This window comes from Tamandua tetradactyla, chromosome 1 (genome assembly GCF_023851605.1).
Source record: "Tamandua tetradactyla isolate mTamTet1 chromosome 1, mTamTet1.pri, whole genome shotgun sequence".
Lineage (NCBI taxonomy): Eukaryota > Metazoa > Chordata > Mammalia > Pilosa > Myrmecophagidae > Tamandua > Tamandua tetradactyla.
This window is the reverse complement of record NC_135327.1, coordinates 161,658,553-161,686,176: the sequence shown is the minus strand read 5'-3', so window position 1 is coordinate 161,686,176 and position 27,624 is coordinate 161,658,553. Positions and strand designations below refer to the sequence as shown.

Below are 27,624 nucleotides of genomic sequence, written 5' to 3'. Positions count from 1 at the left end.
TAGGAAGGCCTGTTTATTTTATTATATATTTTATATTTAAAACAATGAGGTGCTGTGCTGGCTTGAAAGGATGTATGTACCCTAGAAAAACCATGTTTTAATCTTAATCCCATTTTGTAAAGGCAGCCGTTTCTCCTAACCCCTATTCAGTACTGTATGTTTGAAACTTTAATTAGATCATCGCCCTGGAGATGTGACTCAATCAAGAGTGGTTGTTAAACTGGATTAGGTGGAGAAGTGTCTCCACCCATTCCAGGTGGGTCTTGAATTCTCTACTGGAATCCTATAAAAGAGGGAAGTTTGGGAAAGCAGTAGATTCTGAGAGATCAGAACGATGTAACCACGAGAAGCAGAGAGTCCACCAGCCAGCAATCTTTGGAGATGGAGAAGAAAAATGCCTCCTGGGGAGCTTCGTGAAACAGGAAGCCAGGAGAGGAAGCTAGCAGATCACGCGGTGTTTGTCACATGCCCTTCCACTTGAGAGAGAAACCCTCAACTTCGTTGGCCTTCTTGAACCAAGGTTATCTTTCCCTGGGTGCCTTGGATTGGACATTTCTATAGACGTGTTTTAACTGGGACATTTTCTTGGCCTCAGAACTGTAAACTAGCAACTTATTAAATTTTAAATTTAAATATAAATTTAAAAGTCAGTCTATTTCTAGTACATTGCATTCTGGCAGCTAGCAAACTAAGACAGGTGCTAAATAGTCCAACCTACTTTTTTGTGTTTGAAAAGAAAATTGTTAAAAATTTTTATCTATTCTAGCTTTGATTTGTGGTACTGCCAATAAAAGTATCTGGTGTGACATTCATTTTAATAGGAAGGATTTCTATTTTTAGCTGCATTTTATATTTCATGATCTCTGCAATGTCAGAATTGTGTGTATGAGTGCCTGTGTGTGTGGAAAAAATAATAAATGAAAGGAGATAAAATTTGTGGCTTTTGCTGCTTGACTACACAAAGGGGAAAAGTGCAGGGACATTAAAAGAGGAAACAGAAAGGGAGAAAAGAAAATAGAAAGAAAGAGAGATAAGCAATCAGTGTATTCCAGGGAAGGGCAGAATATGTATAACAGGGTTACTTTAGGGGGTACAGCACCAACAGGAGTAGAAAGTTGAAATGCAAGACAGTCCGCACGTAATATTTGCTCCTCTTACCATAAAATTTTCTCTTTGCTTTGACTTTTAAACTTAATGAGAATCCCAGAAAACTGCCTTATTCAATGTCTACCCATAAAGTTGTTCCTACACAATTTCATGACTGGTGAATGAGCTGCCATTTCTCCACATACTTATCACTTTCTAGGAGGATTTAAATTTAAGACAGTAATTACCGTTAAGCGCAAGTGCTCTTTTTTTATTTTTTGTTTTTGTAGCACTAGTGCTCTTGGTACTAAAATATCATAATTGTATTTTAAAAGCTAGTATTTACATAGTACTCCTAAGTGCCAGGGATGCTGTAAGCCTCTTAATACATGAACTGGTTAAATCATCATAACAGCCTATAATCACCTGCATTGTACTGATGCATTATCCAAGACCCAGAAAAGTAAGTAGCTTGTTCAGGACCCTCCACCTAGAAGGTAGTAGAAAAAGGACATGAACCTAGCCAGTCTGTTCCAAGCCTATGCTCTCAAATATAACACTAGTTCTCAAAAATATAAAATCAGGTAGCAGGCTATAATTTATGTACAATAATTATAGTATAGTTGATAGGCCATGCATAGTTATCTGTATAGCAAAGGAAAGGCCCTGGGCTTTGGGGTCACATATATCTGTTCTCTGCCTCAAACTAGTTCTTTGGCTCTCAACATCAGCTGAACATTAGACTCACCTACTGATTTCTAAAAATCCCCCATGCCCTGGTTGTACTCTAGAACAATTAAATTAGAGTCACTGGATTTGGGGTTCAATCAGTAATTTTCAGGTGATTCCAATATGCAACCAAGGTTGAGAACTACTATTTAAGTTGATCACATTACTTAAACTTTTCATGATAAAAATTATTTCTCTATAAGGAAAATATGTACAGCATATACTATAGTACTTGATGTTATGGCAGTTCAGAATAAAGAAAGCAGTGCAGGTCAGATTTTTCTAAAAGGTTCCAGGGAGCAGATAAAATGGGAGCAGGTTTTTAAAGATAGGTAAGATTTGGAGAGGTAGAGGGGTGTTGCTTTAAGGACAGTGTTAGGCTGTTCTAACAGGAGAGGGTCTGAAGAACTGATAGGTCTCCACAATGGGTTGGATATACTGGAGAGAAAAAGAGGGTCTGTTAGGTCAAAATGTTTCCAAAGTCTGCAGATGCAGAGAATGGTAGTACTACTAAAAGATGAAAAATATTAGAGATGCTTGCTTTTGAATGGCAAAATGAAGGCTATCCTCAAAAGTACATGGTTCTCTACCCAATTCTCTTACATAATTTCTGTCTTTATAATTCAGAACATATCTTGATTCCTGATTCTGGTTTTGCCCTGGCACATATGGTTTGTTTTATAGATTGATTTGTGTCTCCCAAAAAGATATATTCAAATCCTAACCTCTGTGTGCTGGTTTGAAGCTATTATGTACCCCAGAAAAGCCAAGTCCTTTTATCCTCATTCAATATTGCTGCATGGAATCTTTTTTGTTTCCCTGTAGATATGACCCATCCAATGGTGGGTGGTAACTTTTGATTAGATGGTTTCCATGGAGATGTGTCTCCACCCATTAAAAGTGGGGTTGCTCACTGGAGCCTTTCAAGAGGGAACCATTGTGGAAAAAAGCTTCAGAACCACCAGAACCCACAGAACCTGGGGAAGCCACTACGGTTTCCTGGAAAGGAAGCTAGCAGATGTTGCCATGTGACTTTTCTGCTGGGGGAGAAACCCTGGACATCATCGGCCTTCTTGAGTCAAGGTATCTTTCCCTGGATGCCTTAATTTGGACATTTTCACAGACTTAGAACTGTAAACTTGCAACTTAATAAATTTCCCTTTGAAAACCATTCTGTTTCTGGTACATGGCATTCCGGCAGCTTATAGACTAGAACAGATATATGGTACCTGTGAATGTGATCTTTTTTGGAAATAGGGTCTATGAAAATGTTATTAGTTTAAACTGAGGTTATACTGAATTAGGATGGGCCCTAACTTAGTATTACTAGGGTCCTTTTAAGAAGAGAAGAGACAGACACACAGATACAAAGGGAAGACAACCATATGAAGACACACAACAGAGGCAGGCAGATGCTGCCAAAAACCAAGGAACACCAAGGTCTTCTAGTAAAGACCAGAGGATTAAAGGAGGCAAGGGAGGATCCTCTCCTAGGACCTTCAGAGGGCACAGTTCTGCTGACTACCTTTGTTTTGGATTATCAGCCTTCAGAACTATGAGAGAATAAATTTCTATTGTGTTAAGTTACCCAGTTTATTGCTCTTTGTTATGGTAGCCCTGGGAAATGATGACAATTTATCATCAGGTGACAACATCTTTCCCATCTTTGCTTGGCTTCTTTAATACTATTTGATTTGGACATAATCTAAAAGTTTGACGTTTGTCAATGACTTCCTTAAAAAAAAATAAGCCTCCTGATAGTGGAGCTTCATTGAGTTTCATATGCAGTGCCATATAAAATCCCAAGAAATGGTGATGGAAAGGCCTTAGAGATAGTTCTGTCTACCATCTTGTATTACAATTGAGGCAAGCTTGAGTCCAGAGAGTTAAGTGAGAGAAGCAGGGTCATGCTGTTAAAGACAAGGCTAGAAAGACATTGCTGAGAGATTGAGGTCTCTGAGTCTCCGATTTGTAGAGTCTTTTATTAAGACAGGCTGGGTCAGCAAAACATCATCAGTTGAAATATAGTTCAACAGTTTCGTTGGCAGCACAAATCAGAAAACCCACAAATTGGTTGTTATAATGAATTTATCTTTATTTTTTAAAAGCTGAATTTATTCAATGGGTTCATGTGTTGACAGAGTCCATGTTTCAACAAAAGACTGTCCATTTTCTTTCTAACAGAATGGCAGGATCTTGGGGCATAAATGTGTTCATATTATGAAATGATATTTAATAGTATTTTGAAGGGCCAAGTTTTCATCAGGTTTCTGAGTATCAAAGAACACATGCATCCCTTCTCATACCGTACACACACACACACACACAATCTTGCTGACAGTTCATTTTGCACAAACTGAAGTCTTCCTTGGTCACTTGCATTTTTAGGCTGAAGAAACAAGTGGCCAACTGCCTGCACAATGGTTCAAATGTGGGTCAGTTCATTTATGGGCACAATATTGCATGCACATAAAAAAAGAGGCCTGACTGGGTCTATGAAAGCTTGGCCCCAAAGGTTCATACTGCTACATATTTGAACAGTCATAACTCTTTGCATTTTTATATTTTTTAACAATGTCTTTTACTTATTAGGGGTTACTAATATTGCTTGAAATAGGCATCTGTATAACACCTGCAGGACTGAATTTTAAATGATACCATCTCAACAAAAATTGTCAAAAAAGACATAAATTCTATGTTATATATTTAAACACTGAATTAATCAAATCTGTGATTTCTGAAATGAAATATGACATGATTTGAGGACTAACATTCTGAACAATGAAATTGTTTTTTGGGAGAAGTTATTTGATTTATAATTATGGCTCCGTATTTAGTGCAAGTTCAATTTCAGCCATTTATATTCATCAGATTGGGTGATACAATGGAGAAAGAAAGTTCAACCCAGTGACTTAGGGTCATGGTGAAATGTAAAATCATGGAGATGATGTCACTAGCCTGGCTCCAAAATACTATAAAATAAAAGTTTTTATTTAAGAAGAGAAAAAAATGTATCATCGATCCATATTTTCAACATTAGAAGCAATGAGGTGTAAGTTGATACATTCTTTGCAAACAATAAAGTTTGATAAAATCTTTTGTTTACATATCATAAAACGCAGTCTAAACTATCTTGCTTAAAGTTAATTCTCATCCAGTGATCATTGTATAACTTTCTTCTTTCCTTCTCCAAATTAGAAGTAATTTTTATTTCTTAAGCAACATAGTTAATTCTTAGGTTGTATCTTATACTCAAATTACTTTCTAAAGGCTGGAAAATAACTTAAGAGTAAAATATAGTCATTCAAATGTATACTACCTGGTGTTATTGAAAATGACATTTTGACCATCATTACACTGGCAAGATGAAAAAATGGATCCAGTTCTGTCAGACAACTTCATAATGGGCTATTGAAATAAGACTTTTAAACTGGTTTCTGTGTTTGGCTATATAAGCCAGACCTAAAGCTCCTAAATAAATTTTCCTTCAATGTTGTCTGCCATGACATCTTTTCTCAATAGGAGGGGAGTCTTGCCATCAAGGAAATAATTTCCAGCAGCAAAAAACCACACCCTTGGGCAGTGCAGTGGTGGCTCAGCAGGCAGATTTCTTGCCTGCCATGCCAGAGACCCAGGTTCGATTCCCAGTGCCTGTCCAAGCACAACAAAACAAAAAAAACAAAACAGAACATACCTGTTCTAGTTTGCTAGCTGCCAGAATGCAATATACCAGAAACAGAATGGCTTTTAAAAAGGGGAATTTAATAAGCCGCTAGTTTAGAGTTCTAAGGCTGAGAAAATGTTCCAAATGGGTGGAGACATGTCATCACCCAATCCAGTTTAACAACCACTCTTGATTAAATCACATCTCCAGGGAGATGATCTGATTACAGTTTCAAACATACAGTATTGAATAAGGATTATTCTGCCTTTGTGATATGGGATTTAGATTAAAACATGGCTTTTCTAGGGGAGATACATCCTTTCAAACCAGCATAACACCCTTGCAAACTGCTGTCCCTGACTTCACTCATTTTCTTTCAGTCTTTATGCCCACGAGACTTCAGGATCACAAGGGTGGAGCAATTGGCCCTGGGTGATTGTACCCTGGCTGCTCACAGAATTCCGTGGAAGGGAGGAGGATATGGATATTGGTTTTAGTTTAGCAATCTTGTTTTGAGCATATATTAGATATTCATATATTAGATGAGTAAGGGACAATCCCTGTTCTGGAGAAACATAAAATCTAGGGCAGTCATCAATAAAAGCTTATTGCTCATGCACTTTGATGTAACAATGTATGCACATTGTAATATATGTACATATGTTACATATATTTATATGTTATCCTCATTATAAAACATAAAAATAATAATGATTAGATAAAAGAATAAATACGCATATGTTTAATATTTAGTGGCTTCACCCTAATGGATTTTCTTATGCCACTTCCATTGCCTCCTCCCAGGGTGGATCATTCCACTTTGGAGGCCACAGATCAGAAAAGAAGAGAGAAACATTAATAAATGTTTTAAACACAGCATGGTAAGTGCTATTGCAAAGATGTGCCCAGTATGCGCCATGAACACAGAAAGAGAACTAAACTGGGGGAGGGGTGATGGAAAACGGGGTCCCAGAAAGGAAGACTCAGCATTAGCAGAAATTAGACAAATATTAGTAGATTTTAGGCATAAAAAACACCATGGACAAGAGCCAGGAGTCTGGACCAGCATTGTTGACATAAAGTGAGATAGAGAGACTGGGAGGAGAAGGGAAAGGTGGAATCAGGTCTGGTTATGGAGGCCTTGAACTTTTAGGTTAAGGAGCTTGGCATTGATTTGAGAGCTAATGGATTTTCTTGAAAGAAGCAACACAAACAACAGGGTCTGTGTTCCACTGACAGCCTCTTCAGGAAGAATCAGGCACAAAAACAGCTTTATAACAGGGCCCGACATAAGTTACTGCAAATGTAATGGACAGAAGCTTCTACTCTTCAAGGAATTTCAGTAATGTACCTTGAACTTTGTGTTGAAGAACTTTTGACTCAATTCTGTGGGAGGAGTAGAATTAAGTTGCTTTATGATTATCATAAATTTATATCTGATGAAAATATTTAAGTGGATACTTTGGCGACTCCTTTGTACATAAGAGTGTGTATCTCATCTAGAGGCAAATTGCAAATCATATCACCTGACACACCATAATGGGTAAATCCCTCCTTATACACAGACTGTAATTTATTATTTAGAACACATGTTCAAGAATGGGGATATGCCCACGTTGTTAACAGTGCATGCCAAATTGCAATTTGTCCTGCCCATTTGTGAAACTCATTTCCCATGCAAGCTGTGGTGTGAAGTTCATGTTGAGGGTAGAAAAGCTCCTGAGTGTTTTCTCAGACTTTTTAGATGAAGGGAGACGTAGGGTCAGGAGCACAGAGTGGTAACCAGGAAGTACACAAGAGCTTCTTGCTGCTCCTCTAATAAGAGGCTTGACCCAGCTTTGGCTTGACCATATTTAGATTCTACAGAAAGAGGATTATTGGGAAAGGAGAGAAACAGGCAAAGAGGAGAGTAGCACCAAAGGTGTATGTATTCCAGGTCTGCTCAATGCTTAAACAGGATTTAACGCTATAATTTAAATATGATATTACAATTTTCCTGCTTCTACTAATGCTCAATATGTAGGGTTCATTAGTGTTCATTATCAAATATTTTTAAAATGAGACAAAATTATTTAATACTGAACTTGAATCCTTTGCAGTTCTTTGGCTCATAAGGCCAATAGATATTAGGTAACTACTATGTATCAATTGTGGAGCTCCATGAATTGATATAGTATGAGCAAAACAAACAGGGTCCTTGTCCTCACAATGCTGACATTCTGGGAAGGATGACATTTAACAACTGAATACTTATTTATTTAAATAATTGTGGTAATGGCTGTGGAAGGAAAGAAAGACTGCTGTGAACATATGTAGTAAGGAAAGTAGTTGGCATATCAAGGAAGAGTCTCTAGCAGAAATGACTTTTGAGCTGAGATCTGTAGGATGGAAATGGATTAACCAGGGAAAGATGGGGAGGCTGGAGAGAATATCTTAAATATTAAAACAATGCACTTACGTTAATTACATGCATTGTAGTTCCTACTAATGATAAACAAAATAGTGTGCTACCTTGGTACATTTGTACAAGGGTAGCTTAAAGAACATACACTTATCTATGTTAAAGGCTTTTTTTAATGAAGTGAGAGCCAATGTGATAGTTACCTTTTGTGTCTCCAGATGGACAAATCTTTAGATCAGGCTGTGAAATGGCTTCAATGTAGTCAGAGGGAATAGGTTGTAATCCGCAGGTTTCTTCTGGGTGAATCAACAAACCACAATCCTGTGTTAAAATGGTACAAATATAAATTATAGTGATTAACCTGATCAATAATAATAACATCTAAAAACAAATCTGAAAAGTAAGGTTTTCTCCTTAAATAAACTTTATGGGTAACAAGAGCAATTGTTATTTATTTCTCAGATTGTTGACTCACCAAGAATTGTTAAAAGAATAAAAGGAAGTCTGGATAATAGGAGTTACTCTAGAACATGTCTGTGGATTGGTAGTGCTGGGGAAATCACAGGTTCACCTGATCATTGGCCATCCTACCTTCTCCACCCCCTTTTCTACTGTGTAGATGTTACTGGCTATTTCCATTTTGCAGCCCTGGGGAGGTGTTAGGTCTAATGAAAACACCTGACGCAACCATAGCACTGGAAACAACAGGCAGCCCAAGCTATTTATTAGAGGGGGAACTCTCAATGGCAGGGCCCCCTCTCCCTGGGTTGTATTAATACCCCACCCTCAGGTAGCACAGATTTGTCTCTCCTCTCGGACTAGAAGTGGGGCCTGTGGAATCGCCATCCACTGAACTCAGCCTGAGCAATGTTGGCAGCCCTAGGAGATCATGATGGGATCTCTTCCCCTGCTCTTTTGAACTCTTTGTGCTATGTAAGTAATAAAGCAGTCATTTGTTGGCTGTTTCTGTTGTGCCTGAGTCTGTGTTCCCACAACATAGCATGTAGCAACTTGGTTCACAGCCAGTGAATGTCAAAGGGATGTTAGATCCATCTATAATGTTTCATTTTTTATGTAGAAAGAGTGTTATTCTTATATTACTTGTGAAATCGAATATTAATTTAAAACAGTATTACCACCAATCTTCACCACCTGCACTTCCATTTGTCTCTTTGGCATATATTGTTCCTTTGTTCTAGGAGATACCCTGTCAAATGTCACTTCCAGATGCAAAGTACTTATCTGCCCATGTTCTGATAAACCATAAAGTAACCTAAATTCAGATACTTCAAACTGAGATGTGTGTGTTCAATTTATTAATATAAAAGATATCTTTCAGCATATTTATACCCATGCAAATGGTGTTGAAACATATTTAAAAGTATGGATTTAGTTAAAATTTTGCCTGAAAATAACTCTTTGTTTGGGGGTCTCTGTGGAGTGTGGGTGTATGATTTTGCCCTACTATTTTTTCAGTGGGAAATAGAAACAGAGTCCATAGCTGCCAAAGTCTTAGCTGTTTTCTTAAAAGTCTGCATGTGATTGACACATATCAACCAATGAGAAAAAGGTACCATTGCATGTGTGCTAATGGCTTTCCATCCCAGAGAAAGCAAACTCATCTATAACCTTCAAAGCTTCATAGTATGTTCCCTTATCTCCTTGCCTTTATAGAAACCTAGCCCTGCAGGAAAAGTCAATTTTCTCCAGAACAGTCTTACAGGGGAAGTTGCCTGCCAAGTCACTCTTGCCTCTCCAGGCATAGTTAAGATGTTTACCTTCTATCTCCTTATTGCCACTTTCATTGTTCTTATGTAAAAAAAATATTACCTTTGCTGTAGTTAATTTTACCTGGCTCCATCCTTGTGGTTGTCTTTTACCAATATTTTAATCACATTTCCACATTTACCAATGTGGCACCTTGGTCATCATTATTCTCTTCTCCTGACAATTTCCCATGATAATGGGAGATTTTAATATCCATATGGATCCATTCCTCTTTAGTCATTAATAACTTTGGACAAACCCCAGAACTTTTCAGTCAAGTCAGAGTTGTTCCACTCTAAAATCTTACATTCCAATCTTTTCTCCAAATAAAACATACTCTTGCATGTGATTCAAGATGGCAGAGAGAGAGACACTTCAGGGCTCTGACTCCCCACAGAAGCTTTGAACAACTAGCAAATATTGGGAGAAACATCTTTCTTAAATATACAGAAAACAGATAAGGACTGTGATTGTTGAATCAAGAAAAAGGCTACTTAGAAGTAGTAAGATCTCTTGGTACTAGGACTCCTCTGCCCTCACCCCTCACTGGCTAGTACATACCTAGTCCTGGTTCTAGAGGAAGCACATACTGGGAGCACGTATATCTAGTCCAATCTGTCTGATGGTGGCCTGAGGCACTTCCTGTCCCAGAACTTTCCTTGCATGTAGAAGGCAGCTCATGGAACTCTCCTGCAGAACACTATGGGATAACACTAAAATGTGACTGCCTGAGGCAAGGGATTGCTAGATGTAGGACATATAGTACATGCATAGTACTACTTCTAAGTAGCCTTTTTCTTGATTCAACAATCACAGTCCTTATCTGTTTTCTGTATATTTAAGAAAGATGTTTCTCCCAATATTTGCTAGTTGTTCAAAGCTTCTGTGGGGAGTCAGAGCCCTGAAGTGTCTCTCTCTCTGCCATCTTGAATCACATGCAAGAGTATGTTTTATTTGGAGAAAAGATTGGAATGTAAGATTTTAGAGTGGAACAACTCTGACTTGACTGAAAAGTTCTGGGGTTTGTCCAAAGTTATTAATGACTAAAGAGGAATGGATCCATATGGATATTAAAATCTCCCATTATCATGGGAAATTGTCAGGAGAAGAGAATAATGATGACCAAGGTGCCACATTGGTAAATGTGGAAATGTGATTAAAATATTGGTAAAAGACAACCACAAGGATGGAGCCAGTTTCCTACTAGAAGAGGACATTCAGAATTGTGTAAACAGAGGAAGTCCTAGAGTCACATACATATGCATGCCCAAGACAAGACACATGCACAGAGAGGAGGCCCTGATGCTTTGACTTGGAGGTATTCTCTGAACTCATTGTATGGATAAGCTCTGAAGGAAAGCACTTGCACAGGTCAATCTGCAATGACTGGGAAAGGTGGTTTTTTTTTTCCTTTTTATTTCTTTTCTTCCTTCCTTCCTGCCTTTCTTTTTTCTTTCCTTCTTTCCTTCCTTCCTTCCTTCCTTCCTTCCTTCCTTCCTTCCTTCCTTCCTTCCTTCCTTCCTTCCTTCCTTCCTTCCTTCCTTCCTTCCTTCCTTCCTTCCTTCCTTCCTTCCTTTTGTTCTTTCTTTTTGGTTTTTGTTTCTTATGATAGTAATCAAAGAAAGCTTTGGCTTGAACAGATGCCTCAGAATCCAAATTTCAATGATAACACATTAAAATATCAAAATATCCAGGATTCAACAAAAGGTTAAAATAAAAAAAAACCATGAAGAAACAGGAAGTGGTAGCCCAGGCAAAGAAGAAGATTAAAGGATTAGAAACCATCAGTGAGGAGGACCAGACTTGGGATGCACCAGATAAAATATTTTTAAAATGCCCCCAAATATGCTCAAACAGTTAAAGGATACCATGAACAAAGATGAAAGGAAATGACAGAAGGACACAAATAAAATATCAAAAAAGATGGACATTATGAAAAGGAACCAAATGGAAATGAAGACCACAGTAACAGATATGAAAACTTTCCCCAGAGGGCTTCAACTACAGATTAGAGCTGGCAGAAGAAAGAATCAATGAACTTGAAGATAAGATAATTGAAATCATCACATCTGAAGAGCAGAAAGGTGAAAGAATGAAGAAAAATGAACAGAGCCTGAGGAACATATGAGGCACCATCAAATGTACCAATATATGCATTGTGGGAGTCCAAAAAGGAAGAGAAAAAGAGAAAGGGACAAAGGAGAATATTAAAAAACAATGGCTGAAAACTCCCCAAATTTAATAAAAGGCCTGCATATACACAACTAATGTGCTCAATGAACTCCAATCAGGATAAACAGAAATAGACCCACACTGCACCATCTTATATTCAAAATGTCTAATGCCAGAATTTCAGACAGAATTCTGAAAACTGCAAGAGGGAAACAATAAGCTACATACAAGAGTGCCTCAGTAAGATTATGTTCCAATTTCTCATCAGGAACCATGGGGGGCAAGAAGACAGTGGAATGATATATTTAAGATGTTGAAAGCAAAAATTGCCACCAAGAATTCCATATCAGACAAACTGTCTTTCAAAAATGAGTGAAGGGGCAGTGCAATGGTGGCTCAGTGGCAGAATCTTCATCTGCCATGCTGGAGACTCGGGTTCAATTCCAGGAGACTGCCCATGCCAAGAAAGAAAACAAAATGAGGGAGAGATTAAAACATTACCAGATGAACGAAAGCTAAGAGAGTTCATCACTAGACCAGCCCTACAACAGATGCTAAAGGAAATTTTGCAGGTTGAAAGGAAAGGACAATAGGCAATAGATTGAAAATGTATAAAGGAATAAAGATATCCAGTGGAGAGTAATATGGGTAAATATAAATGCCAGTGCTATTGTATTTTTCATTTATAAGTCCACTTTTTATTTCCTATGGGATCTAAAGGTAAATGTGTGAAATGCATGATTAAACATGATTATGGACTCATTGTATAAACATGCAACCTGTGACAAGAACAACATAAAGTTGGAGGGATGGAGGGATACAGGAACATAGTTTGTGTATACTATTGAAGTTAAGTTGGTGGCAAAGCAAATGAGATTGTTATAAATTTATAATGTTAAATTTAAGTCCCATGGTGACCTCAAAGAAAATATCAGAGTATATTTCTGTTATAAGTTGTCAGGTGCAGGGGATAGAGGGATGGGGAGTTAATGAATAATCAGTGTAGGGTTTCTGTTTGGAGAAATGGGAAAATTTTAGTAATGGGAGATGGTGAGGGTAACCTAATATTGTGAATTTGATTAATGTCATTGAATGGTGTACTTGGAAGTGGTTGAGATGGGAAGAAAAGGCTCAAAAGAACATTATTGGAACATATGAAAAAATTGGAATATAAACTATAAGCCTTATATCAATGCTAATTTTCTTGAGCTTGATAACAGCACTTAAGGTGGTAACATATGTGAAAATCCTTATTCTTAGGAAATGTACATGGAAGTATTAAGTGTTTAAGAATCATGAGATATATAAGCTATACTCAAGTGTTCAGAAAATGGTTTGGTAGATGACAGAAAGATATAAGATCAGATAAGTAGACAGACAGACAAACATATTGCAAAATGTGTAAAAATATTGAAATTGGTATATCTGAGTATGTGGGGAGGTAAGAGTATATTGAATTTCTCTATATAGGATTTGTATGAATTTTGTAACTGTTAAGTATGAAAGTACTTAAAAATAAAAAAGTTTAAAAAATACTCTTCTTCTAACCTCAATCATGAAGAGACTCCCAAACCCAGGATTCCTTACTCTTTTTCAGTTTATGGCCATAATGTCTCCATTTCTATCTCTAAGTAATCCAGATCAAATCGTTTACTAGCTATACCAATCCTTTGACAATACTCTTAATCAGTTCTTCCTTTATTATTTTACCAAACGTGCACAGCAACACCTCAATCCTGTAGCAATACACAATCAATCCCCATCCAAGGTGCTGTGTAAAATTCACACAAATATTAAGATAAGTGCCACAAAATGTTCCTACTTCCTGGTAATTCTGTTTTATTTTCCCAGCTGGAACTCATACCATTCTCCACAAAAGCTATTTCAAACTTTCATCCTTATGCTTAAACTCCCTACTTCAGCACTCCATCAGTCTAATTTGATGACCTTGATTACTAATTCATAAGGAAAATAAAGGCAATCAGTCTCTAATTTGCTCAATTTTCTGCCACTTACCAAAAAAATTATTTTGGTCCAGGATACATCTTGTCCGCCTTTTCTTTTGTTTTACTCAAAGGGGCTTTCTCCCATCTGTGAAAGGCTGTTTCCTTCACTTGTGTTTATCATCTCATTCCCTTCCATTTCTGGAAATGTCACCTCTTTGGTTTGTTAACACGCTATTGTCAGACACCAACTCATTTGAAGATTTTTCTTCTGTTATCCCTGAACCATTTAGGCTTCCCCAGATTTTTGACTCTGACTCTCTTCCTCTCTTCCTTCGCTCTTTCATTCACCTTCATGAAAACAACAATAATCATCTTGTGCCATGAGGGCAAGGCCTAGAGAACTGTGGAGTCTTCAATGGTGACATCTTTGACCTACTAAATAAATGTCAACAGTCATCTGCTTCTTGACTTTCTGTTGTAGGAGACTATATATCTCATATTTGTTTAAGCTACTATTAGTCAGAATCACTGTTACTCACAAAATTGCCTAAATTGAATATAACATTGTCATTTCCCAAATCTTTTCTAATCCCCATCATTTCTGTATTCTTGAGGTAGGAAGACCTGATTTCCAAGCCAAACACCTCAATGTTATCTGAGTCTGTCTTCTCTACATTTCCTTTTGCATCCAATCAATCACCAGATCTTATATAGAAAGTCTATTCTTCCTATATAAGAAATAGACTAAAGAATAAAGGATTTTAACTACTCCTGTTTTGGTCTAGATCTTCATCTCCTTTCACCATTATAATTGTCTTGGCCACTTAACTGGTCTTCTCTGCCACCAGTCTTATTCTTCCCCATAGATCAATTTTCCACGTTGTTGTCAAAATCATCTTTCTGAAATCCAAATCTCATCAACTCCCTTTCCTGTCCAAAATAATTCAATAATCTGCATGACTTCAGATTAGAATTTACCCATGACCTTCCTCTTAAGCACACCTCTTTCCAGTCCTCCTACCTCCACCCCGCACTCTGTTTGTCTTGAACAACTTCTGGCTCCTCCACTGCTACTTTCTCTGATATCTCCTTACACACACTGTTATTAGCTCCACTCATCCTTCAAATATGAGCTTCAGGAACCATCCTTCTTCAGGAAGCTTCCTCTGCCTGCATCCATGAGGTTTCGGATGCATACAGTATTGCTCTCCACCCATATCCCTTATTAGCATTGTTTGCCAACTCTTCACTTGATGTCTGAATAGGGGGAGTTTATCTTATAAATCTATAGTCTCAGTCTTTACAGTATAGAGGTAAGAACAGAAGAGACATCAATAAATATTGTTAACACATGAATGAATGAAGCGCCTGTCTTGAAGAGGTACATTCTGGGGATTGCTACAATGCTGTGAATTCTTTGCATGGCTTTTCAGAAGAACAGAGTCATATTATCACCTCTTATTTATTCTTGAGGAGAAAAGCCATAAAGTAAGTTGAACTGAAAACATTTCATTCTTAAGGCCTGTTCTCAGGCACTCACATTTCTTTTTCTTAGAGCATAAGGTAAAAGACGACCAAAGATTTCTAGAATGAAGCAAAAAATTAAATTGCATTGAAAGATGCACTTTGTAAAAGATGCACTAACATTGTGTTAGGGGACTTTTTCTTCTATTATTAGAAAATATTTCATTAATTCCTGACATAAAGAGCATTTCTATTTTTCTCATAAATTAATCATGATCAGCTTCAGAGAAATTAAGTTTCTGGATGCCATATGTTTATGATAATTATTGTAAAGTGAAAATCATGCAATATTTGGGTTTTGAAATTTTTACTTTAGGTTCCTCTGTGAAAATCAGTCATTAAGACTCACAATTTTGATTTCGGAACTTTTTTTTTAACTTTGACAAGGAGATTGATTTCTTAGATCAATCTTTAAGAAGACTCTTTGGGCGGGCCGCGGTGGCTCAGCGGGCAGGAGTGCTTGCCTGCCGTGCCGGAGGACCCCGGTTCGATTCCCGGCCCCAGCCCATGTAAAAAAAACAAACAAACAAACAAAATATAATAAAACAAGAAAATGTTTAAAAATGTTTCCCTTTCTTCCTTCCATCCTTCCTTCCTTCTCTGTCTTTCCTTCCTTTCCTCCCTCTCTCTTAAAAAAAAAAGAAAAAAAAAAAAAAAAAAAAAAGAAGACTCTTTAAGAGAAGTAAGACTACATATCCTAAGTAGCATTGAACTAAACTGAAGTTCTTAAGATGGAAAAATTACATTCATCAATAGGGAAAAACTCTAGGAGACATTTAAATGTAGCATTTATATAGTTAGGATATGAACTTTTGTTTCTTTTGCAAACTATCCATTTTTTTGTGTCCTTTTAAAATAACATGTTCAAGAATGGAGGAGGGACTTGGAAAAATCTTAATTAATTTGACAAATATGAATGGAGAACCTACTCTGTTATAAGTGTATTACAATTTCTGAATTTCAGAATGAATGCCAAGCTTCTCAGGGGAAAACTGGGGGCCAACGATAACCATAATCATAATTGAAACAGCTATTACTTAGCATTGACTGCATGCCAGGCATCATATTCAATTATTTATACACATTATCTAATTTTTTTTCACAAAACTATTCCCTTCATTTCAGAAATAAGAAAACAGAGACAAAGTTACTAAGCAATAGGATTTAAATGCAGGCCTGTCTCACTTCAAGGCTCTGCACACCTCATCTTAATACAGTGCTGACTTTCCTAAAGGCAGAGAAAATCATTACTTTTATGGTCTGATTTCAAGTTTTCTGTGAATGGTCCATAACTTCTCCATCTCCTCTGTTCCACCTTCACCCCCAACCTCAGACTTTGGCTCCTGAAAGTCAGTTTGCATTGCTTTATGTCTTTCAGATGCAGGCATACCGAGGCTGGGTTTCATTTCAATCCACAGAGTAAGCCCTGATTAGAAAGTTTTGTGAGTCATCTTTTTTTACAGAATTTAGTGCAACTAGCATGTGATAAACATTCCATATATGCTTCCCAAGTGCAGATATTGTCAATATATGAGATGGAGAGGAGGAGAAGATGGATTAAGGGATGAGGTGCATCTCCAGGGCAGACGCTGGTGAAACATAGAAGGAAGACATGACGCAAAGGTAAATGTGACCTATGGTCAGTCCCGGATCCCTCAGAGTAGGATATGCGGACCCATGGAATGGTCTCAGATATCACTGTGGCTCTAAATTGTTTTGGTCTATACAAACCAAGCATTGTCTAGATAATCCCTATATGATCTAGTTTAGCGCAAGAATTTTATGTTGGTGGTTTTGAGAAATTTCCAAATGGGTTCCTCGTATGGGCTTGCATCTTGTTTCAAAGGGATGAATTATTTTCTGTCTTCACATTGTTTCTGAATTTGACAACTACTTTCCTTGTATTATAGTCAGCCAGAAGTAGTAGCTGCACTGTTATTGACAGCATTAGGGCCCATATAAACATTTATAGACTAAATACCTGAGTTTGTAAATTAGAAATAAATGATTACAGCATATTTTATTTGAAATTACCCTTTACATACCATCTTGATCCTAAAATGGAATGTTTTTCAAGAAAAGAGAAGAATACATATAATTTCATGTTAAAGGCAATTTATATCTCCTATGAGGACAATTTGCAATCTCTCAAAATAAATGCATGTTTTTAATCCAGCAATTACACTGCTATCACTTTATCCTACACATGTACTTTATAAGTACACAAAGATATAATACTTCTTATAATCAGAGGAATCACAACACAACTCAAGTGCTGATCAAAAGAGAATGAGCTACTTTATATAAATAGAATAATATGGTAAGTAAAAAAAAGAACTAGTTAAATTATGCATATCCAGATAATGAAATGTTATGGAATACTTAGAAGAGGATGCAGAGTGAAGATATGGAAAGATATATTAAAAAGACTAATAAAGCAAACTGCAGAATATTATGTATATCGTAATCTTATTTAAGTAAAAGAAGTCCCTTCTATACCTCATTCCTGTACCCCTTAACCTGGGACATGTACCCTCATTCCCTGGTTGAGCAGGGACAAGCTACGTAGCTAGGATTCACTTTTGGACCTGAAGGACAGTCGTTCCCTTCCCTCTTCCCCCATCTCTCTTGGCTAATGTGTCTCCCAGGCCTGCTCACACCTAGCCTCCTTTTGCTATTGACTGGCCCTTGCAATTTAAAACTTCTCACCAAGTTTACTTTGTCCAGACTAAAAGCCTTTCACACAAACTAATGCTGATACAGGGATTTTCAGCTCTTCCAACACCCCTCTGGACTCCTCTCCTCTCTGCTTAGAGAGATCCCCAGAAAGTTCTAGAACCCATCAAGTAAGGCCTACACCCCCCGACAAGCAGGAAGCAGTTACAGAAGACAAACCCTTATCCCTGTGACAGGAAGCTGAAGCAGGCTAGCACAGGGACCTGAGAGGGGAGAGAAAAATACCATGAAGCTGCCCTTGAGCAAGGATGGTCAATTCAAGGTCAGGAGGGCCTGTCCTGGATAGATAACCTTTCCGGGGCTAGCCACCCAGGCAAAACATCCAGTAGCACTACCTACTAACAGTCCCCACCCTGGAGAGAAGGTAGGGGTAGGAGGAAAAGCCCCAAAGAAGGAAGGGGGAGGGGAGCTAAGCAATAAAAGCAGACTGCCCCAACTTTGCAGGCTTTCTCACCTCTCACCTCTTTCTTTGTGAGACTGCCCCATGTTCCTTCTCACATGTGTACCTAATAAAGTTTCTACCTGCTTACTCTAAAAAAAAAAATGAATTTCAATGCTTGATGTTATCTCATTTTTGTGAGAGTTTACAAATAACTTTCGATTTTAATAGTTTTAAAAAATAATAGAGCTAAACATTGGGTAATAGAATCATGTGTACAGCTTTTGCTTGACTCATTTATGTTTGAAGCTCACGGTCTTGCTTATAAAGCATCAGAATCCATTAAATCAGAAGCCAGCAAATAATGTGACACAATTACATACATTTTTTCCCTAAACAAATATCACTGCAAAGTGATCATAGATTGTACTATCAAAGGATTTTACTTAGTCCCCAGTGACCCCAGGATAGAGGGAAATTGAGACAGATGATAGACAGATGAATTAGTTCTACTCAAATTTATTAATATGACCTCAATATCTGGAATATTTATTTATATTTCTTATGCATTCCAAATCACTGGATTAACTTTAAGTTTACTTTTTCCCCAGCCCGGATGGTGTCCAAATCAGCTAGGAGGGACCACAGTGATTCTGTTTGCTGGAGTCCATTCTGAAAGGCAGCCTTATATTCTCAGTTTAGAAGTGCATATGAGTCTCTGGGCTTTGTAGAATTTGGGCTGGAAACATCAGTGAGATGGGGCCTGTGAAATGACTAATACTTTCCTCTTCCCATGAGCTAGAAACCCCAAAGAAAGCAGCCTTTCTTGTGGTCTTTCAGCATTTCTGGTTTTGCTTCCAGATGGAATCCAGAAGGGTAGATGTGAATGCAAATGAAAAGAAATAATGGATTATATATTTGAATATCTGAAAAAGTTTAGTCCTTTTTGATTTATGAACAAAAAAGAAGTGTGGGGTTGGAAATGAATGTACTACTTTGGGTTTTCTCATATTTTGAAAAATCATCCACTTGGGAATTGACAAAACAGTAACAACAATAATAAAAGTTTATTTCATATTTCAAAGAAGCAAATATGCTATTTGTAGACTGAAGCAGAAATAGTAGTGACTGAAAATATGCAGTAGGCTGCTGATATAAATATGCAGCTTACTGTATATATATATATATATATATATATATATATATATATTTTTTTTTTTTTTTTTTTTTTGCATGGGCAGGCTCTGGGAATCGAACCCAGGTCTCCAGCATGGCAGGCAAGAACTCTGCCACTCAGCCACCATGACCCACCCTGCTGATATATTTTAAAGGACAGTTTTTAATTAATCGGGGTGCACTTACCAATAATGGTGACACCAAAGATAAATATTTAACATATATTAAGTCGTGAGCAAATCTTCCCAGGAGATATCGCTCACTCTTACTAAACACAACTGCTATTATAAATATTTTGGCCTGGACTATCTTACTTATAAATATTCCCTAAAAGTGAAACCAGTACATAAACAAGAAATATTCAACTTTGAGCTGGGGTGATTTTTCTCAGGGAGGGCAAGAATTCTATGTAGAGTTGAAGGGTCCTCTTGGTTATGTTGGTGGCCAAAGCCAGAGGGGCAGGCTGTGGCAGAGTACGCACTATTCTCTTTCTTTTTAACAATAGAACTGCTGGAATTTTAGCTGGACAAAGATCACTTAACTAGAGATTACATGTCCCTATTTCCTTTGCAGATAGTTGTAGCCATATGACCAAGTACCGGACAATGGAGATGAGAAAAAGTAAAACTTCTAGTCATCCCCTTAAAATGAAGTTGCTTGCTCTTTACTTCCCTTTTCTACCTCCCTGATGCCTGGGAGATGGCAACAAGGGGTGCAGATACCTTGGGGCAGAGGTGAAAGCTGCATGTAGAAGGCAGAAGAGCTGACCAGCTGGCCCTGAACCACTCATCTCTGGATGTCATAAAAAGAAAGAAAAAAATTCACTTATCTCTGGATGTCATAAAAGAAAGAAAAAAATTCTCTTATTTGAATTGATGCAGTTTAGGATTCTAAGTTGCAGCAGCTTATTCCGTAACCCACTTACCAAAATGTAGTGGCTAAGAGCACAGGTTCATGGACTGGAGCTAGATGACCCAAGGCTGAACCCAGGCAATGCCACTTACTAGCTGTGTAGTCTTGGGAAGTTACTTATCCTCTCTGTACCTTCATTTCCTCATTTGTAAAACTGAAATAAGGAGGGCACCTAATTTACAGGGTTGTTGTGAGCATTAGATAAGATGATATATGTAAAGTCCTTAGAACAATGTTGGCCCCACAGTGATGTCTATATGTGTTGTTGTTATTATTATTGCTACTTTTGAGTCAAACTTTCTTTTTGACACTTAACATGGCTAAAAGTTTATAATTTTAAAAATATATACGATGTCTCCTTTTAAAAAGACTCATGAGTACCTATAGGTAATTAAAATAATTTTGAATTTTACAATTATCCTTCAGTTTTAATTTTGTTTTAAATTTCTCCAGAAGGATTGGGGTCAGACTGCACTTTTCTGTGCTTAAGCTTTAATCAGAGCACTGGGACTAACTTCAAACAAAATATTATATATACATAAATAATGATATGAAGGTAAATTATATCTCAATTAATAAATGTATTAAATGATCTTCTCTGTTCCAGCCAGTTGCAAGATCATTAACCAAAGTTTACCATTGTGAAAAATACTTATAGCCAAATTATAACTATTGGGTGATCGATATACTAGGATGGTAATTCTAGATAAAGCCCACAGTTTCCCTGGTCCTGGACCCTAACTTTCTTTACATTTGAGTAAGGTTTTTTTAACTTTACAAAAATAAAATTCATTGATCATGGACTTTGAGTTTATTTTTCAAGTAGCAATGATAAATATTTGCTAAACTATTATAATCCCATCGGGCCTGATGTTAATTGAATGGATGGATGGGCAGAATTATGAGGTGCAACCGAAGCTTGGAACAGAGCCTAAGAGCATGGAAGCTAGGATACTGACTTGGTTTACTTTATATTCTTACTAGCTGAGCTCACCAGCTATAACCATAAATGCATGGCATCTGAATGAGACTGAAAACTGAACATAGAGAAGTAGATTAAGAACTCCTGGCTAGTTTGCATGCATACCTCGCAGGCCCAGGAGTAAAAGCTTGCATTCCATCACAAATTCCAGTTAAATAGGTGCACCCACATGACATATAAAATATGTTATGCTGGAAAACAACTACACATTATGTGTCTTAAAGTTATCAACTCCATCTCTTACTCATCCTTTAAATGTAATTATTTAGCACTAGTTTTCTTTAAAGATTATATGCTAATCAACAAACTGTACATCCACAATTAAGCTCAAAGCATACTAAATGTAGCTAAATTTTATTCGGAAGGAAATGCTGATATTTTCAAAACTGAACAGTGAAACTGCTATGGCTGAGAGGTTAAACATCAATATTATTTTTTTAGTATGCACATATTCTAACAATGCAAAAAGTAGGCACCTATGAGATATAATTTTGTCTATGAACAGGACAATCCTAAAATAGTTTCATATTTTAATCATGGTAATCAGAAATTTAAAAAGTGATCTAGGAGTAGTAGATAGGCAACTTCTCTAGTATATTTAATAATTTCGAAGGTTAAAATGGTAACCTTGCAGTAGGGAAATCGAGGAAACACTGCCCTAACAATATTATCAAGAGGACACAGCATCATTTCTATGGGATTCTCATCATGAATGTGTAACCTCATTCTAATCATGCAAAGACATACAATTCTTAATTGAGGGAAATTCTACAAGATAACTGACCTATGCTCTTTAAAACTGTCAAGGTGATGAAAGATGAGGAAAGACTGAGAAACTGTCACAGATTTGAGGAGACTAAGGAGCTATGACAGCTAAACGCTACGTGGTACCCTGGATAGGATCTTAGAACAGAAAAGGACATTAATCAACAAACTTGTGAAATCCAAATAAGATGCATGATTAAGTAAGTATAACTGTACCAATATAAATTAATCAGCTTTGATAAATGTTTTTATACTATATGTTAACATTAAGGTATCCGGGAACTCTCTGTACTTTACTATTGCAGCTTTCTGGTAAATCTAATGCCAATTTTTAAGTTTAAAATATTAGTCTAGTGTAATTTTACAGCCTTGTTTTAGAACTTTCTTGGAGGGGGAGATGGTATAAGAATGTTCCAATCATTAAAGGGACTTTTAACATGGCTTTGCCAAAGTTTTAGCCACAGAGTACTGTGCTCTGTCTAGTCATACCTTATTGGCATTCACAGGTATCCCATGGCATAAATTGTAATCTACCAGCATTTTTCTGTTAAAAACCACAGCTTGTGTGGAGGACAGGCTACAGTCTAAAGAAGAGGTAGAGTACATATTTTTATTTACCGTATTTACAGACAAACTTTTCAGGAAGCACCAATCTCCCAAAGAGTTGCTAAGAGAAAGGGAAATGCCATTTATAGAGCACCTGGTTTCTGCCAAGCACCATGCTAAAGCACCACATTTGCACTTCATTTGCACTATTGAACTGACTCCTTTTAAATGCATGGGGTAAATACTATCCCAATTCAACAGATGAGGAATTTGAGGTTTGGAGATTTGGAGGAAGATCATCTGAAGCCACAAAGCTTAACAAGTGGTACTGGTAGAGTTTGAACATGGGTCTATCTGCTTTCAACCCCATGCTTCAAAGACTGAAAAACAAAATAAAATAAAACAAAACACACTGTGTTAAGAAACAACTTTGCGTTTGTGAAACATTTATAGACTGATTAGCTTTCATCAAGAAAGACTCTCTTTTTTTTTGGCCATAGATGGCATCCCTAAATAAAACCAGCTGCACTTTAATGGGCTTAACATTTGGTCAAAAGTGGGACCAGGCAAGAGTGAGAAAGACTCAGGCCAAACCCATCACTTCGGGTGGAAAAAACACCTTTCCAACTCATGGTGGGCCACTCGTATACTTTTTACTTTTGAGTAACAGCATGTTAAGAAATTACTTATTAAACTAAAGACTTAAAATCAATTCTCATAGGAAGTGAACAAATATTTACATATTATTGTTTATCATCAAAGGAAATGCTTGTTTTAATATTATTTTAAAAGTCCTCGGTAACCATTTGACATGTTCTTTTAGTTCTCCAATGAAATTTATAGTTTATGAAATGTATTCATTAAAAAAAAATTGATTCCCTTAATGGGCATTTGTTCAGCATCTATATGAGCCAGCTACTCTCCCTGGCCTCATGGCGTTTCAGTAAAGAAAAACAGATATGTAAACATACAATTGCTGTAGAAACAATTGTATTTAGCAATACAATTGCTAAATATTTTAGTGAAAATAGTTCTGGACAATGTTGGTATAAAGAAGCCTGATCACCCTGCTTTGAAAAGTTGTTGCCTGAGATGCAACTTGAAGCACATGAAAATTCATCAGGCAGATAGGACTGATGTACTTTCCGAGCAGAGGAAACAATGGAGGCAGGGCCAAAGGGACCAAGCAGTTGTTCCTCTCCAGTATCAAACCTGTAAAGAAGTGGGCCTCTCTTCTAACTGAAGACTAATAATTCTGGTTTATAAATTGATGGTTTTCTTCTCCTGTGACTATTAGATTGAGATTCAGTCTTTAGCCATAAAATACATAAGACAAGCTGGAGCAGATTGGAAATGGATATTGCCTAGTTGAGTTTTGGGACTGTGTAAATCATATGGTGTCAGTTATGAGGCCATGAAGCAATTTGTTAAGAACCACCCAACCCAGCCATATCAGTTCAAGCTTTGTTATTGTAAATTATCATAAAGCAAGTCTAGTGAGAAGTTGGCACTTTCCTTTGGAAAATATGCTACCTTCCTTGGCTTGTAATGCAAAATTAAAGTTTGTCTACTTTAATGGAGGCATGTAAGACTCCAAGACCCATTATAAGAGAAGGTGTCCTGGAGAAGTTTTAAGTTATAATACTGTCATTTAGCTCATCTTAAATTCTCTATGGGCTTTTGGGGTGCATCTGTAGTTCAGTGGTAGAATTCTTAACCACCATTTGGGAGACCCAGGTTCAATTTCCAGTCCATGCACCCCCCAAAAAATATTCTTTATGTACTTTAAGTTAGCTCATTATTTCCAAAACTTGAGTGCAGTTGCAGAGAAGTAGTCATTATGGTTAAGCAGTAGTCACAATTCACTGTGTGGGATGAAGCAGCTCTCTCATATTCAAAGCCAAGTCTGCCGATTATGTCCTTCTATCTCTACATCTGTTAAGTCTCCTCAGCTTTAGGTTCAAAAGGCTGCTGCCATGAGTCCACACAGATTACCTCTCTGCACTGAGCGGAGGTCACTGGACCGTATCTGTTTTGCCCCACATCAACAGGAACTGCCCTTGGAACTGGCCTTCTGCCCTTGCTTCTCAATAATCTTTAACCACAGGGTATTTCAAACTGATCTCCAGAATATCACTTTTCTGAATTAGTCAGTAACTGTTCTGGAATCCTGCTCTCTCCAATCAGATATGCTTGCTTAGCCTGGCAGGGCCGAGTTATACTATCAGTGTCTTGGACTCAGAGAACTGGCTCTGTTCTAGAACTTTGTGTTTGTTTCCCTTCCCCAATCTGAATCTTTGTTTCTCCTCAGCACTTTATCTTTAACAGATAAACTGTGTCATAAAGCTCCATAGTATTGGCTAACTTTGAGAGGTCAAAACCAGAGGAGACATGGCATTAGACACTACTAATTCCCACCGATTCTCCCTACTTTACCCCAGGGCGTTCTTTTTAATGAATTGGAGCTGTGTACACCTAAGACTGATAATTAAAACAAAACAAAACAAAACAAAACAAAAGCAGATTGTTTAAGAGGCGACCCACTATTTTTATCACTACCTACAGTATTTCATAAGGTTTAAATTGTACTTTTTTTTTTGCATGGCAGGCACCGAGAATTGAACCTGGGTCCCCAGCATGGCAGGTGAGAATTTGCCTGCTGAGCCACCATGGCCAACTTTTTATTATACTCTAAGAAGTTTATTGAAATAAAAATGAAATAATTTATAAAAGGGTCATATGTTTCCCAAAGTGTGTTCTATGGAATATAGACTTTGGGGAAGTAAGAACTTAATAGGTCGACTAAGGATAGAGAGTATCGATTAAACTAACTTTTGGCAAAATGCTTTAAATAGACTTTGCTTACCTTCAGTGTCAATAGTAAGGTGTTTTACCAACAAGTTTTCATCCTTTAATAAAGCTGATTCTAAAAACAATAGATAACAACTTGCCATTATTAATACTAAAAATAATTCAGGTATTTCAGAGGTTTAATTTATGGAAGAGACAGTTATTTTTTATGAAATATCTCTGCACATCTATTAAAAAACCTATGACCAGGAGAATCTATATAAACTTAGGCAGCTGACCAGATGACTCATTTACGTAAAAAACACTGGACTAAGAAATCATGTGGGATCATTTCTTCTATGATGGGATCAGGAATGAAAAACTCATATGTGGAGGCAAGGACCAAAACAAAAGAAAAAAACACACAAACTACAGGGAAACAACTGACATCCATTTACTATTTTTAAAAAAATCACAAACAAAAGAAATATTTTGTGATGACAGACATCTGTCTGGCAAAACTGTGAAATCATTCTGGGAAATAAATAAATTCTGGGATTAGCTGCAAATTTTCCTTTTTCAGTAAGTCACATTATGCACATGATTGTAATCATGTCCTTGACGAATACACCCACTTTGCTCGTCATTTATAGCAATCTTCCTTTATCAATAACAAACTCATTACTCAGAGTATAAATCATGTTACTGAATTTGATTTTGAAAAATGGGATTCCTTTGCTGAAAATTATTAGATTCTATATGTCACTTCTGATGCTGCCCTTGAAATTGGTCACATACTCTGGATTTCTCCCATGGAATTCACATGAGTGCCAAGCACTGAAAACAAGAGTCATTGTGGCCAGAGTGGCATCATGACAAGAGAATAGAAGGGTTTAGTTTTAACGTTTTTGTAGTTCAGTGGTTAAGGGATGGCACTGGGTCAGACTGTCATTCCAAATTTCAACTCCACCACTTCCCATTTTTATGACCCTGAGTGAAGTAAAACTCTATTTCTTCAGCTTTTTCGTGTCTGAAAACCTACCTTATAGGATTGTTGGGAGGATTAAATGAATACATACATGTAAGATACATAGAATCACGCATGGCCCATATTAAATGCTCAATGTGGCTGTGATTAGGATTGAATATCTGCAATGTGTCATTAGTCATATTATTTACATTGTAAAGCATTTCTATGAGTTAGATAGTATTAGCTCCATTTAATAAATGTTCCAAACAAATGGAGCTTATATTATTTAAGTAAATTATCTGGTGTATGGTCAGAATTTAGGCACAATTCTGTATGATCCTAAAATCCATACTTATTTCCTTATATCATTCTTGAATTAAAAATTAAAATACTTAGGTTCTAGTTTGCCTCTGAATCATGCAAGCTGTGTGACGCTGGACAAGTGAATTATTTTCTCTGAGCTTCCGGTTTCCTTGCATCTAAAAGGGAGTGCCGACATTCCTTGTTCACGTGCATCTTAGTGTTATTTGTATTGTTCTAATGATAAAGTGTGAGAAGGCACTAGGTCACCTGTACACAATGCAATTTTTCATTTTTGTTCATAGTGACCAACGTTAAATCTGTTGCTGAGCAAATATATGACAAGAATATATAGGGTGGCAGGGATGAACTCAGTTTAAGAAATCCCTTATAGTTTTAACTTTCCTTTGAGTTAGCTCAATAATTTCAGTTAATTTTGCAAGAAAGTTTCTTGCACATATAAGAGGAAATCCATTTTTTATCTGCAACTCAGCATTGAAAGAAAGATAAAAGAAATGCATATTATATTGTTAGTTCTTTGGATTGCAAATAAAAGTAATTTATAATTTGCAATGAGAATTAAACATTCAAGGACTGTTATCACATTTTAAGAAATATTATGGAAGTATTGCAAAATCCTAATACAAAGTAGAAAGTGGTTCAATATTGTTAAGCAGTATTAGGTGATAAAAGCAGCCTGTAGGTTAGACAAAACAATTATTGGTGAAATTATATCTACCTAGATAAATGTGAGAACTTGTATCTAAAGATCTTCCTTT

General features: G+C 36.9%; 1 protein-coding gene and 1 long non-coding RNA gene across 7 annotated transcripts in view; both read right to left on the bottom strand.

The window, feature by feature from the left end:
• CPED1 (cadherin like and PC-esterase domain containing 1) overlaps positions 1-27,624 on the bottom strand; it is a 295,057-nt gene that overhangs the window by 38,905 nt on the left and 228,528 nt on the right. For all 6 annotated transcript variants that reach the window (XR_013158483.1, XM_077117962.1, XM_077118342.1 and 3 more), the window contains one exon: positions 8,084-8,201. Coding sequence is in view for 5 of the 6 variants with exons in the window: in XM_077117962.1 (XP_076974077.1) it covers positions 8,084-8,201 (118 nt within the window). In the remaining variant the exon portion in view is untranslated. The remainder of the gene's footprint in view (positions 1-8,083; positions 8,202-27,624) is intronic.
• LOC143648191 (uncharacterized) lies at positions 18,198-27,453 on the bottom strand. Its single transcript, XR_013158444.1, has 3 exons — positions 24,781-27,453; positions 20,303-20,372; positions 18,198-19,258 (listed from the first exon to the last, which is right to left on the bottom strand). It is a non-coding gene; the product is annotated as an uncharacterized LOC143648191 (long non-coding RNA).